Raw genomic sequence first — 12,266 nt, 5'->3', positions numbered from 1 at the left:
TTTTTCAGTCATTCAACAAGCCTTTACTGCAGTCAGCTATGTGCCTAGCACCATTTGGGTATGTTGGTGCAAAGTCACCTCAGTGGGTTATTAAAGAAGAGTGAGAGCGAGACCTACACATGTCTTTGCTGTGTGGTTTTACAGGCCCCTTTACAGACCAGCCAGATGCCTGGTCTTTAAGGTCTGTTCCAAGAGACCCTGAGTTGAGATGCCTTTTCAGCCTCCTAGAGAGGGCACCCAGACCACCATGTTGCCTTCTGGGATTTTGTTTTCTCCTGTTTAGTCAGAGCCCCTAAAATGTTAATTCACATTATCAATACTATTATAGCGTTATTCAGTAGAAAGGAACTTCTTAGTAGTTTGATTTAGATACTTTGGTTTTTTACAGCAGTATAGTCCATGGTAGGAACTAATTTCTTTAATTATAAGAACCCAAGCTTTCTGCAATTCTTATTTTTTATTACAATATGATAAAATTACATTGAATTCATCTACCTCATCATCACAAGCCATCTTTTCAATACATAATTGATATCCAAAAGAAACCATTGTATTTCTAAGTTTTTCTACTAATTTATTTTTATCTACATTTCTTTCACTAGTGTTCTTCTGTATATAGCCCCTATTTGTAAGTGATTACATCTGAACTAACCTCTGGCTATACAGACTATGGAAATTACCCATCTTTTTCTTTTTCTTTTCTTTTCTTTTTTTTTTTTTTTTGAGACAGGGTGTCATTCTGTCACCCAGGCTCTGGAGTGCAGTAGAACACAGTAGAGCAATTACAACGTACTGCATCCTTGACCTCCCAGGCTCTAGTGACTCTCCTACCTCAGCCTCCCAAGTAGCTGAGACTACAGGCTCGTACCACCACACCCACCTAATTTTTTGATTTTTGTAGAGACAGGGTTTCGCCCTGTTGCCAAGGCTGGTCTTGAACTCCTGACCTCAAGTGATCCACCCACCTCGGCCTCTCAAAGTGTTGGGATTACAGGCATGAGCCACCGCACCTGGCCAGAAATTTCTTATCTTTTTGCTTCTAATACTTTATTTTGTTATACTTCTCAAATGCCTTGTCTTTTCCCACCAGTCCCCCATATTCCCACCCTGTACTCGTTCCCTGACGCCTACCCCATGCTCATATTTTGGGTCTCCTCAAGAATTAACAAAAAAAAGTCCCAGCCATTGGATGACTCCATCAACTCTCACGCAGGTATTCCTTGCCTTTGTACCCACCAAAGCAGGAGAGGAAGATGTATGGTGCAAGAGCAGTCTTCTCAGTGCGGAAGTGGGAAGGATTGCTTATCCTTTTTAAGAGATGGAATCTCACTTTGTTGCTTAGGCTGGAGTGCATTGGTGTGATATATAGCTCACTGCATCCTTGAACTCCTGGGCTCAAATGATCCTCCTGCTTCAGCCTCCCAGGTAGCTGGGTCTGCAGGTGTGTGCCACCGTGCCTGGCTAATTTTTAAAAAAAAATTTTTGTGTAGATGCAGGGTCTTTCTGTATTGCCCAAGCTGATCTCGAACTCCTAGGCTCAAGTGATCCTCACACCTCAGCCTTCTAGAGATTAGTACGGCCCTAAAAAGCTCAATCAGTTTTTATTTGAAGCCTTATTGTGGTTAAATACTCTTCTTTGGGCCTGTGAGATACCCTGCCTCCTTCCATTTACATCATCCCGTCTCTGTGGGAAAATGTGTTTATAAACTGGCAGATGCCCTTCAACTTTTTGGTTTACACTACACAATTTAATCATAAAGATGGCGTTTTATGAATTAAATAAATAAAATTACGAAATGTTAACCTTTGTGATAAAATTTAAGGATAAGCTAGTAGAACTTTCATGGGAGCACGAAGCATTTGGAATCACTGAGAGACCGCCACCCGTGGTCTGTTATCCATGCCTCTGTAGGAAAGTTGTGTTTAATTCAATGCAAATAATGGGCAGATTTGTACATGACATACCTACCTTAGTGATTAACCAGGATGTTTATTTCAAAATAGTTCTTTCACCGATACTTATGTTTGACATTGATACGTCATCAGTTAGTCACTTCAGCAGTATTCATAGCATCTTCGTTTTATAGTCCAGGAAACAGACTGTCAGCAGTCAAGTGACTTTACTAAGGAAGAATAGCCTGAAGGGATGAGAGCATCCTGATGTCAGTATGTTTGTTTCTGGTGGTTTTTTTGTTTGTTTTTTGTTGTTTCCTTACTGGAATCTACAAAATAAAATTAATTTTACGCTGTGATTTTAGTACCTTTATTCTATATTTGAAACTTCACAAAACATTACTTACCGTTATGACTTGTAATGCATTAGAATATTTTCTAATCTTTTTCTTTCTTTAATTAATTTCTTTCTTTAATGCCATCTAAAGCACCAAACTGATGTCATGACCAATGATAGGTGTGACCTGCACTTTGAATAACACTAATCTAAATGAATTTCCAGTTGGATTCCCCACTACAAACGAAAAAAAAAAAAAAAAAGGGATTAACAACTTAACTTAAAAGGACTGTCCTGTTTGCTCACCAGTGTAATGCAATCAATTTTCCTTAGAGATATTCTGGAAAATAGCCTGAGGTGTCAGGAATATGAAGATGCAAGATAATCTTAAGATATATTTATGTGATCTGTATGAACTGGGCTAAAACTGAGCCCTTATTTGTGTGTGTGTGTGTATGTAGATAAGAGTCAAAAGCCTGTTCTAGTCAAAAGCCTGTTCTGCCGGGCACAGTGGCTCACGCCTGTAATCCCAGCACTTTGGGAGGCTGAGGCACGTGCGTCACCTGAGGTAGGAGACCAGCCTGGTCAACGTGGTGAAATCCCATCTCTACTAAAAATACAAAAATTAGCCAGGCATGGTGGCGGGCGCCTGTAATCCCGTAATCCCAGCTACTCGGGAGGCAGAGGCAGGAGCAGGAGAATTGCTTGAACCGAGGAGGTGGAGGTCACAATGAGCCGAGAGCCGAGATCATGCCACTGCACTCCAGCCTGAGTGACAGAGCTAGACTCCATCTCCAAAAAAAAAAAAAAAAAAGCCTGTCCTTTGTGATCTGGTATGGGCTTGTTCCCAGAAGACATTCAGTAAATATTTGTTGCTCGAGTGAGTGACAGTGATACCTACTGGTTTATTTGTAATTCAGTGTTTCTTTGAAAGAACATAGGAAGTAGAAGGAAACTGAGAAAACCATATTTAATTATTTGTATGTAAGGGGTGTGTTGGCATTCATCCAAAAGTACTTAATTCCAGCCTGTCTTCATGGACTGATCCTAAATTCAAGTTAGCACATAAAAGTCATGGCCTGGGTCTTAGTTCTTTGAGTCATTTTTCTGGGACTCAACTTTCTTCATCTTAAAATGAGTGCTTTGGGGCCCCGCACGGTGGCTCGCGTCTATAATCCCGGCACTTTGGGAGGCCGAGACGGGCGGATCACGACGTCAGGAGTTTGAGACCAGCCTAGCCAATATGGTGAAACCCCGTCTCTACTAAGAATATAAAAAATTAGGCAGCTGTGGTGGCGAACACCTGTAGTCCCAGCTACTTGGGAGGCTGAGGCAGGAGAATTGCTTGAACCCAGGAGGCAGAGGTTGCAGTGAGCTGAGATCGTGCCACTACACTCCAGCCTGGGCGACAGAACGAGACTACGTCTAAAAAAAAAAAGAGTGCTTTGGAATAATAACATTAGTCCCCAAACTATTATAAGTCATGATTCTTAGAGAAAACCAGGAAGTACTAATTTACTTGGCCCCTCTATATGAACTAGGAATGGTTTGATTTAAAAATATGACAGTGAGAGAGGTCTGTACATCTATGGTAACATTTTTCTGTTATATTTGCTACATGTTTATACTTGTGTTGCCTATCAGTCATCTATTAGTGGGCAGCAAAAGTTTATCTGCAAATTGGAAGATGACCTCCATGTTTGGTTGTAACAACAGAGCAACATTGTATAATGCTTTACAGAAATATTAGTCAGGCCTAGGTAACCACCAAAACTCTTTTTAGTCCTAGACTTTATGTTCTGTATTCAGAGATCTCTCTCTTTTGATACATGCCATTTTTTCTTTTCAGTTTTTCCTTTAACGTATCTCTCCCTTTTCTGCAGGAATGACATCTTTGTGTTCCTGTTAAGCACACGAGCTGGAGGACTGGGTATCAATCTCACTGCTGCAGACACAGTAAGTAATGAGAGCACAATCAACTAGATATGCAGGTTTTCTACTATGAAACCTACTGTGCAGGTTTTTCTACTATGGCATTCAGTTTGTTTTACCCTTTGCTTTTGTGTCACAAACTTGCAAACTTTTTATTTCTTTGCCGCTTGTGTTAAAAGACTCTAGTTGCTCTTTGACTGGAACTAGAGTATTTTAGCTTTCCTTACGGACTTTACTATTCATTTTCTTTGAATACTTTTTTTGTTTTTGTTTTTTGAGACAGGGCCTCACTCTGTCGCCCAGGCTAGAGTGCATTGGCATGATCATGGGTCACTGTAGCTTCAAACTCCCCAGTCTCAGGTGATCCTTCCACCTCACCCTCCCAAGTAGCTGGACTATAGGCATGCGCCACCATGCCCAGCTAATTTTTGTATTTTTTGTAGAGATGGGGTTTCGCCATGTTGCCCAGGCTGGTCTTGAACTCTGAAGCCCAAGTGATCCACCTGCCTCAGCCTCCCAAAGTGCTGGGATTACAGGTGTGAGCCACTGCGCCTCGCCTGAATAAGTTTCTTACACATTCATTTGACAAATATTTCACTAATGCCTACTATGTGTCTGATACTGTTGGAGACATTTAGGGTACATCAGGGAAAACAGACTGGAAAAAAAATCAGTCCATCCAGATTTGTTTTAGGAGCTATAATCAGAAAGGATTGTTTGGTTACTCTTATGCATTATTCCATTAATGGAAAAACCCATTTTTTGTATCCTGAACTTCAAAAGGTGGTTGGAGAGCAATGAAAAGGGTAATTTCAAAAATAAAGTAGAGAAGATATTCCAACAAATTATCCACTCTTTCCTACCCAGTCTCCTTGCAGGAATGCTTCAGTGTTTGAAAGGGTGAAGAAAAGAGGATTCCTGGCTGGGTGTGGTGGCTCACACCTGTAATCCCAGCACTTTGGGAGGCCAAGGCGGGTGGATCACCAGGTCAGAAGATCAAGACCATCCTGGCCAACATGGTGAAACCACGTCTCTACCAAAAAAAAAATAGTCGGGCGTGGTGACAAGTGCCTGTAGTCCCAGCTACTCAGGAGGTGAGGCAGGAGAGTCGCTTGAACCCGGGAGGCAGAGGCTGCAGTGAGCCAAGATCGTGCCACTGCACTCCAGCCTGGGCGACAGAGTGAGACTGTCTCAAAAAGAAAAAAGAGAAGAGGATTCTTTTTGAATCTCAAAATTATTCCTAAGATTCAAATATATTTAATAGGAATTTTAGTAACTTTGAGATTTAAAAATACGTAAATGGGAAATTATTTTATAAAAGGCATGACTCTAAAAATGGCACTTAATGTAACTATCATGGTGCCTCTCTGACATATAGAACATCAAAATCCCCACAACTGTGAGGAGAAAGCAAACTCATGAGGGTAGTGGAGAAATGAGGTACAGGAGTGTAGAGGCTTGAATAGATTCACAGCAGCAGGGGGAATATCTCTCTCTCTCTCTCTCTCTCTCTCACTAATCTGATACTACACATTCTGTAATAGCAACTATAGGATGCACCTTCCTTGGCATCTAAACTTTCAGTTAACCAGGTACGGCAGGACATGAGCACCTGAGGGCCACTGGAGGCATTGCTGAGTAGCTGTACATCATCAGCATCTGTCATACTATGGGAGGGCTGTCAGTGTGGCATATGTTGTTCCTGTGGGTTCTCTGATGTGGTGGCTCACTTGAGCCATATCACATAGTTTCTACCATATCAGATAGTAGAAACTTGCCTTTCGTCTTGTTATCTCTTGGTTCCCTGCTCTCTGTATCTTTTAAGAATTTCAGCATAGTCATACTCTCAATGCGAGTACAAGATTCATCACTTTGTCCCAGCTGGTCTTTTGGACTCCACTCTCAGTTCCCGGCTTCATATCTGTTGATCCAAATCCATTCTTTGCTATGCTGGTACTCTGTTAGTTTCTCTCTGCCCTTTATTAATCATGCTACTCCTTTGATTAAAACTCTTCAGGAATTCTCCATCAATTATAAAATAAAGTATAAGGCTCTTCATGTGTGTCCTTTATCTACCTTTACAGCCTAATTATCAGACCACTTTCCCTTCCAAATTTTATATTCCAGAAATAATGATTGACTTCTAGTTCCCTGAACACACCATGCCATATCACACTTTTGGATAAACTGTTCCCTCAGCCTAAGTCATCCTCCCATGAGTCCCCTCTTCCACCTGGTGAACTTCTGTTTGTTCTTTAAAACCCCATTCAGGTGTCAGTATTCCTTCCCCAGCCCCTCCCTTTATTCAAGTTAATCAAAATACATTGTAAGTAATTATTTTACATACTAGACTTTGGCCTCAACAATGGAAGGAAGTCAAAAGTCTGCATTTCTAGGCTGAACGCGGTGGCTCATGCTCATAATCCCAGAACTTTGGGAGGCTGAGGTGGGCAGATGGCTTGAGGTCAGGAGTTCAAGACCAGCCTGGCCTGCATGGTGAGACCCTATCTCTACTAAATATACAAAAATTAGCCGTATGTGCTGGCGCATGCCTGTGGTCCCAGCTACTCGGGAGGCTGGGGCAGGAGAATCACTTGAACCCAGGAGGCGGAGGTTGCAGTGAGCCAAGATTGCACCACTGCACTCCAGCCTGGGCAATAGAGTGAGACTCCATATCAAAAAAAAAAAAAAAAAAAAAAGTCTGTATTTCTAGTACCTGGAACAGTTTGTTCATTTGTTCATTCATTCATTCATTCATTCATTCATTCATTCAACAAATGTTTAATGAGCATCCACCAAGGGCCCAGCATTGTTTTAGGCACTAGGAATTCAGCATGCAACAAAACAGAAGTTCCATTTCTATCTTCATAGTTACTATAAATTACATTTCCAGTGGCGGGAGAGTAGACAAAGCATAAAGAAATGGAAAAAATACTGATAATATGGGGGCAGGCGCAGTGGCTCACGCCTGTAATCCCAACACTTTGGGAGGCGGAGGCGGGCAGATCACAAGGTCAGGAGTTCGACATCAGCCTGGCCAATATGGTGAAACCCTGTCTCTAACAAAAATACAAAAAAATTTAGCTGAGCGTGGTCGTGGGCACCTGTAGTCCCAGCTACTCGGGAGGCTGAGGCAGGAGAATTGCTTGAACTTGGGAGGCAGAGGTTGCAGTGCGCCAAGATTGTGCCACTGTACTCCAGCCTGGGTGACAGAGCGAGACTCCATCTCAAAAACAAACAAACAAAAAGCTGATAATATGAATGCTATGAAGAAAAATTCATCAGGTAAGGAGTGGTAGCATGAGAATGATCAGGGGTTGCTGTTTTATATGGATTGGTAAGGCATCTCTGATAAGGTGACATTTGAGCCAAGATCTGAAGAAAGGTGGCAACCTAAGCATATACCTGGCAGAAAGAAGAGCATTCCAGGCAGAGGAGATAAGTGCAAAGCCCTGGCATAATCAAGCAAAAGGAAGCAGCCCAGAGCGGGTAGAACAGAATCAACTATGGGGAGAGTAGTATGAGATGGCTATTGCAGAAGCAGATCATATAGGGTTTAGTAGCCGTGGTAAGGACTTTGAGATGGGGAGCAATTGCAAGAATTTGAACAGAGGAGTAACATGATCTGGTTTGAGTTTTAAATGCATCCTTCTAGCTTCTGTTTAGAGTGGGAGAAAAAAATGAAGTGCTACAAGGAGACATAAACAGGAAGATCAGTTAGGAGTATCAGATGTTAAGTGGCAATGTCACCCAGGCAGCAGAGTCTGAAGTTCAGGAGAAAGATTAGGGTTAAAGCTGTATTTTATTTTCTTTTCTTTCTTTTCTTTCTTTTTTTTTTTTGAGACAGAGTCTTGCTCTGTCATTCAGGCTGGAATGCAGTGGCTTGATCTCGGCTCACTTCAACCTCCACCTCTCAGGTTCAAGTGATTCTCCCACCTCAGCCTCCCAAGTAGCTGGGACTACAGGCGGGCACCACCATTCCCAGCTAATTTTTATAGTTTTAGTAGAGACGGGGTTTTACCACGTTGGCCAGGCTGGTCTCAAACTCCTGACCTCAGGTGATCTGCCTGCCTCCGCCTCCCAAAGTGCTGGGATTACAGGCGTGAGCCACCACTCCTGGCCTTAAAGGTGTATTTTCAAATCATCAGGTTGTAGATGGTATTTAAGACCATGAGGCTGTATGAGGTCACCTGGGAAGGTCTAGTATAATTTCATTTTATTAAAGTATGTTTCTCTTCTTCTCAGCTTGCCTATCTCAGGTTTAGTCTATGGTTTCTTAAGGAATAGTTTCTCTGGTTGTTCATTTAAATGGTTAAAAAAAAAAAAAAAAAAAAAAAGCAGATTTAAAGAGAGATCTGCACCTTGCTTCCAAGATTCACATAGTTTGCCCTGTAGGAGTAAAGAGCGTCCTGCCAGCCACAAAGAAGCAAAGTAGGCCTAGGCCTCTGATCCATAAGTAGAGGAATAAGAGTAGGAATTCTTTTTTCATCCTGAAGGCCAGAAAGGGGCTCTAGGCTGGGCATGGTAGCTCATGCCTGTAATCCCTGCAGTTTGGGAGGCCGATGTGGGTGGATTGCTTGAGGGCAGATGTTTGAAACCAGCCTGGGCAACATAGCAAGACCCCATCTGTACAAAAAAGTTTTTTAAATTAGTCAGGCATGGTGGCACATGCCTGTGATCCCAGATACTCGGGAGGCTGAGGTGGGAGGTTTGCTTGGGCCCAGAAGGTCAAGACTACAGTGAGCTGTGATTGTGCTGCTGCACTCCAATATGGGCAACACAGAGAGCCCCTGTCTCAAGAAAAAAAGAGAAAGCCTCTGAATACTCTGATTTCTGAATTCTGAAATAATTTACATTTTAATTTTGGGGGAAGGGCTTGGGGATTCACTTGTAAATCAGAAGCTTCTGGAATAGTTCTTAGAAAAATGAGACAGCAAGATTGAAATTAATTCCGAGGATATACTGTGTGTGTGTTGCTAGAGAAACAGTAGGGTTAGTTGCTTGTCTGGCATTTTTCCTTTGCCCTGAGATTTATTTAGCTTTGGGATTTCCCCAGAACCATTTATGGACAAGGAAGAGATTAATCAACCTAAAAATGTCAGGAAAAACCTAATGTCTTATGATTGAGAATGCATATGTAAAAATGTATTTATAAATAGTGGGACTCTATCTGGCCTACTCTGTTAGTAAAAACATGGTTTTAGCAAAAGATGTATGGCAGCTACCTTTTACTGTGTCACTGTATATGCTTCCTGAAGTAGGGTTATCTTTGCATTTGACTCTGTTTAGTAAGGGGTTGTTATAAACTGCACTGTTTGTGTTTCTGTGTCAGACCTGTTTTAAATGCTTATGTGTAGTGAGAATGAAGAGCTTTTCTTCCTTTGCAGAGATTCAAGAAATCCTGTCTCACAGGACAGCTTTTAGCCCTCTGCAGGGGCCGAACCTCTGCTCATTCTCTTGGGAGAAAAAGCTCCACCCTCCAAGTGTTGGTCCAACTTTTCCCCGTTGTTCTTCTAGAAATTTTCCTGTTTCAGCAGGGCATGGTGGCTCACGCCTGTAATCCCAGCACTTTGGGAGGCCAAGGCTGGTGGATCACGAGGTCAGGAGATCGAGACCATCCTGGCTAACACAGTGAAACCCCGTCTCTACTAAAAATGCAAAAAATGAGCCGGGCATGGTAGCAGGTGCCTGTAGTCCCTCCCAGCTACTCGGGAGGCTGAGGCAGGAGAATGGCGTGAACCCGGGAGGTGGAGCTTGAAGTGAGCCAAGATCTTGCCACTGCACTCTAGCCTGGGCGACAGAGCAAGACTCCATCTCAAAAAAAAAAAAGAAAGAAAGAAATATTCCTGTTTTAAATCTCATTCTCTCATCCCCTGAAACTCCTTCTCATTGACCTATACAGCCAGGCCCCTCTACTGCATGGTAACTCTCACCTCTCTTCCCCTGTGCCTGCCCTGCTTGGTGTTCACAATGTCATGAAGGCATTGACTATTGTTTCTCCTTAGTCATTGCTGGGCCACGCTTTGTGGATTGACTTGCCTTAATCTTTCCTAGTTAAATCAGTTGTTCTAATCCTTTAATTGTTACTTGTTTTTTTCTGGAATGTCTCACTGAGCTCCATAAACCCGACTGCCAAATATAGGCATCATCCCTGTCCCACTGTGGTGCATTGTCTCCCTCACCACTCCCTCCAGTTCACATCATGGTTAATTCAGTGTTAGATTAGATGGTAACCATACATCTGTCTTGGTTTTTAGTTCTGTCACTCTTGTTCTTAACCTATTAGTTTGTACGTATTTCATATTTTCCGCTGCATAAGTATTTTTCTAAACAATCCTGTTTTTTTCTCTTTTCCTCCCAAATTCCCCACCTCTTGGAATCCATTTAAAGGATAAATATCTTTCATATTTGGAGATTTTTGAAGTTAAGATTGTAAACCCATCTCCTTAGGCCTTAATCTTATTGTTCATGAGCTCAAAAGAACACAAGTTGAGTCAGGTTTGGTTGCCACTGGGTCTTCTAGGAAAAAATGTGAATGTTAAGACAGTACCTATGAAACAATTCATAATATGGCTCTCCTTCCACCCACCTCCACCACCCACATCCCCACATTATGAATTCATGCTGAACCATAGCCTCAAGCTTAGACAGCTCAAGATACTGTCTTTTGGGTGTGGCATCAGCCCTCAAATTCCTCATGTGTGGTCATTTTAAATACATTGGGCATCATGGGACAACATGAACCAGAAAAAAAGATGAAAAAAAGTACACTGGGCAAGTAATGTTATCCTCTAGTCCAACTGAAGGTCTTCATTTTTGTTAGCTCTGTTCTCCCTGAAAGTTCAAACTTGGTCTTCTGGAAGTTCATATGTCCTCTTTGAAACTCCAAAATGTCGTGTGGTCAGGTTTGTTAAGTTCCTCTAGAGGCAACAAGCATTGTGCACTTCTAAATCTTAGGTTTGCAGGACACTAGATTAACAATAAGCTTTCACAGTGACTTTCTTTGGCCAGCAGTTTACATTGTTCTTCCCAAGGATTCTAACCTGTGCTAAAAATGGAGGGAAACCATTTTGGCCAGGTGCAGTGGCTCATACCTGTAATTCCAACACTTTGGGAAGCTGAGATGGTAGGATTGCTTGAGCCCATGAGTTTGGGGCTGCAGTGAGCCAAGATCATGCCACTGTACTTCAGCCTGGATGACAGAGCAAGACCCTGTCTCAGAAAAGAAAAAGAGAGAGACAGAGAGAAACAGTTTCAAGAAAGATGACTCACTCTTTCAAATAGTACACATGAAATAATTGACACCATAGAAGTTAGTGATTAAGTGGGGACTTGGACCAAGGTAGGCAGGCAATGCCAAGTTTTGTTACTACTGTAGGTTGTGGAGGGAGACTGTTAGGTCACTCCCCACCCCAGCCCCTTGCTATGATCTCAGACCAGTCTCTTCCTTGCTTGTAAGATGGAGGATAGACATAGGATTTTTTTTTTTTTTTTTTTTGAGAATTCAGTGAGATATATATGCATACTAGTCCCAGGCTCATAAGTACCCAACAAATTTTAGCCATTATTATTTCTAATAGGAATCCAGGGGGAATAGGGATAAGAAAAGAAAAGGAGACATTATTATAGGCAAGAGAAAGCAGGGAGAGCTTCCTAGAAGCTTGAACTAAACCTGAAAGGACCAATAAAGAAGAGTTTTGGGATTCTAGTTCAGAGAAACAGCTTGAGCAAAAAGAGGTGTACACAAATGTATTATAAGCCAGGACCACTGAAGAGACCCATCTGACTACAGAGAAAGGGCATATTTGTGTTAGGAAAGAATAGGAAATAAAGTTGGCTCTCTATAGCAGGGCCTGATTATTTAGGAGAGTTTGGACGTGGTGGCAGGCACCTGTGATCCGAGCTACTCAGGAGGCTGAGGCAGGTGTGTAACTGGCAGAGAGCTGGAGTGGCCCACAGTGGTAGCCAAGGTAGACTGAAGAGGAGAGAGATTGAGATCTGAGAGTCCTGCTGATGTAACAGAGTGCTAATCTAGATGTAGGTTGTGAGGGCCTGGTCTAGAATGGTAACAGTGGGACTGTAGAAAGGGCAGGTTCATTTTTGA

The 12,266-nt window shown here is 42.3% G+C and overlaps 1 protein-coding gene across 3 annotated transcripts in view; it reads left to right on the top strand.

Moving 5' to 3' along the window:
* INO80 (INO80 complex ATPase subunit) overlaps positions 1 to 12,266 on the top strand; it is a 137,263-nt gene that overhangs the window by 114,318 nt on the left and 10,679 nt on the right. For all 3 annotated transcript variants that reach the window (XM_063652134.1, XM_063652133.1, XM_054450302.2), the window contains exon 29: positions 4,114 to 4,186. In XM_063652134.1, the coding sequence (XP_063508204.1) occupies positions 4,114 to 4,186 (73 nt within the window). The remainder of the gene's footprint in view (positions 1 to 4,113; positions 4,187 to 12,266) is intronic.

The sequence above is a fragment of the Pongo pygmaeus genome, chromosome 16 (assembly GCF_028885625.2).
Source record: "Pongo pygmaeus isolate AG05252 chromosome 16, NHGRI_mPonPyg2-v2.0_pri, whole genome shotgun sequence".
Lineage (NCBI taxonomy): Eukaryota > Metazoa > Chordata > Mammalia > Primates > Hominidae > Pongo > Pongo pygmaeus.
This window is presented reverse-complemented; position numbering and strand designations above follow the sequence as displayed.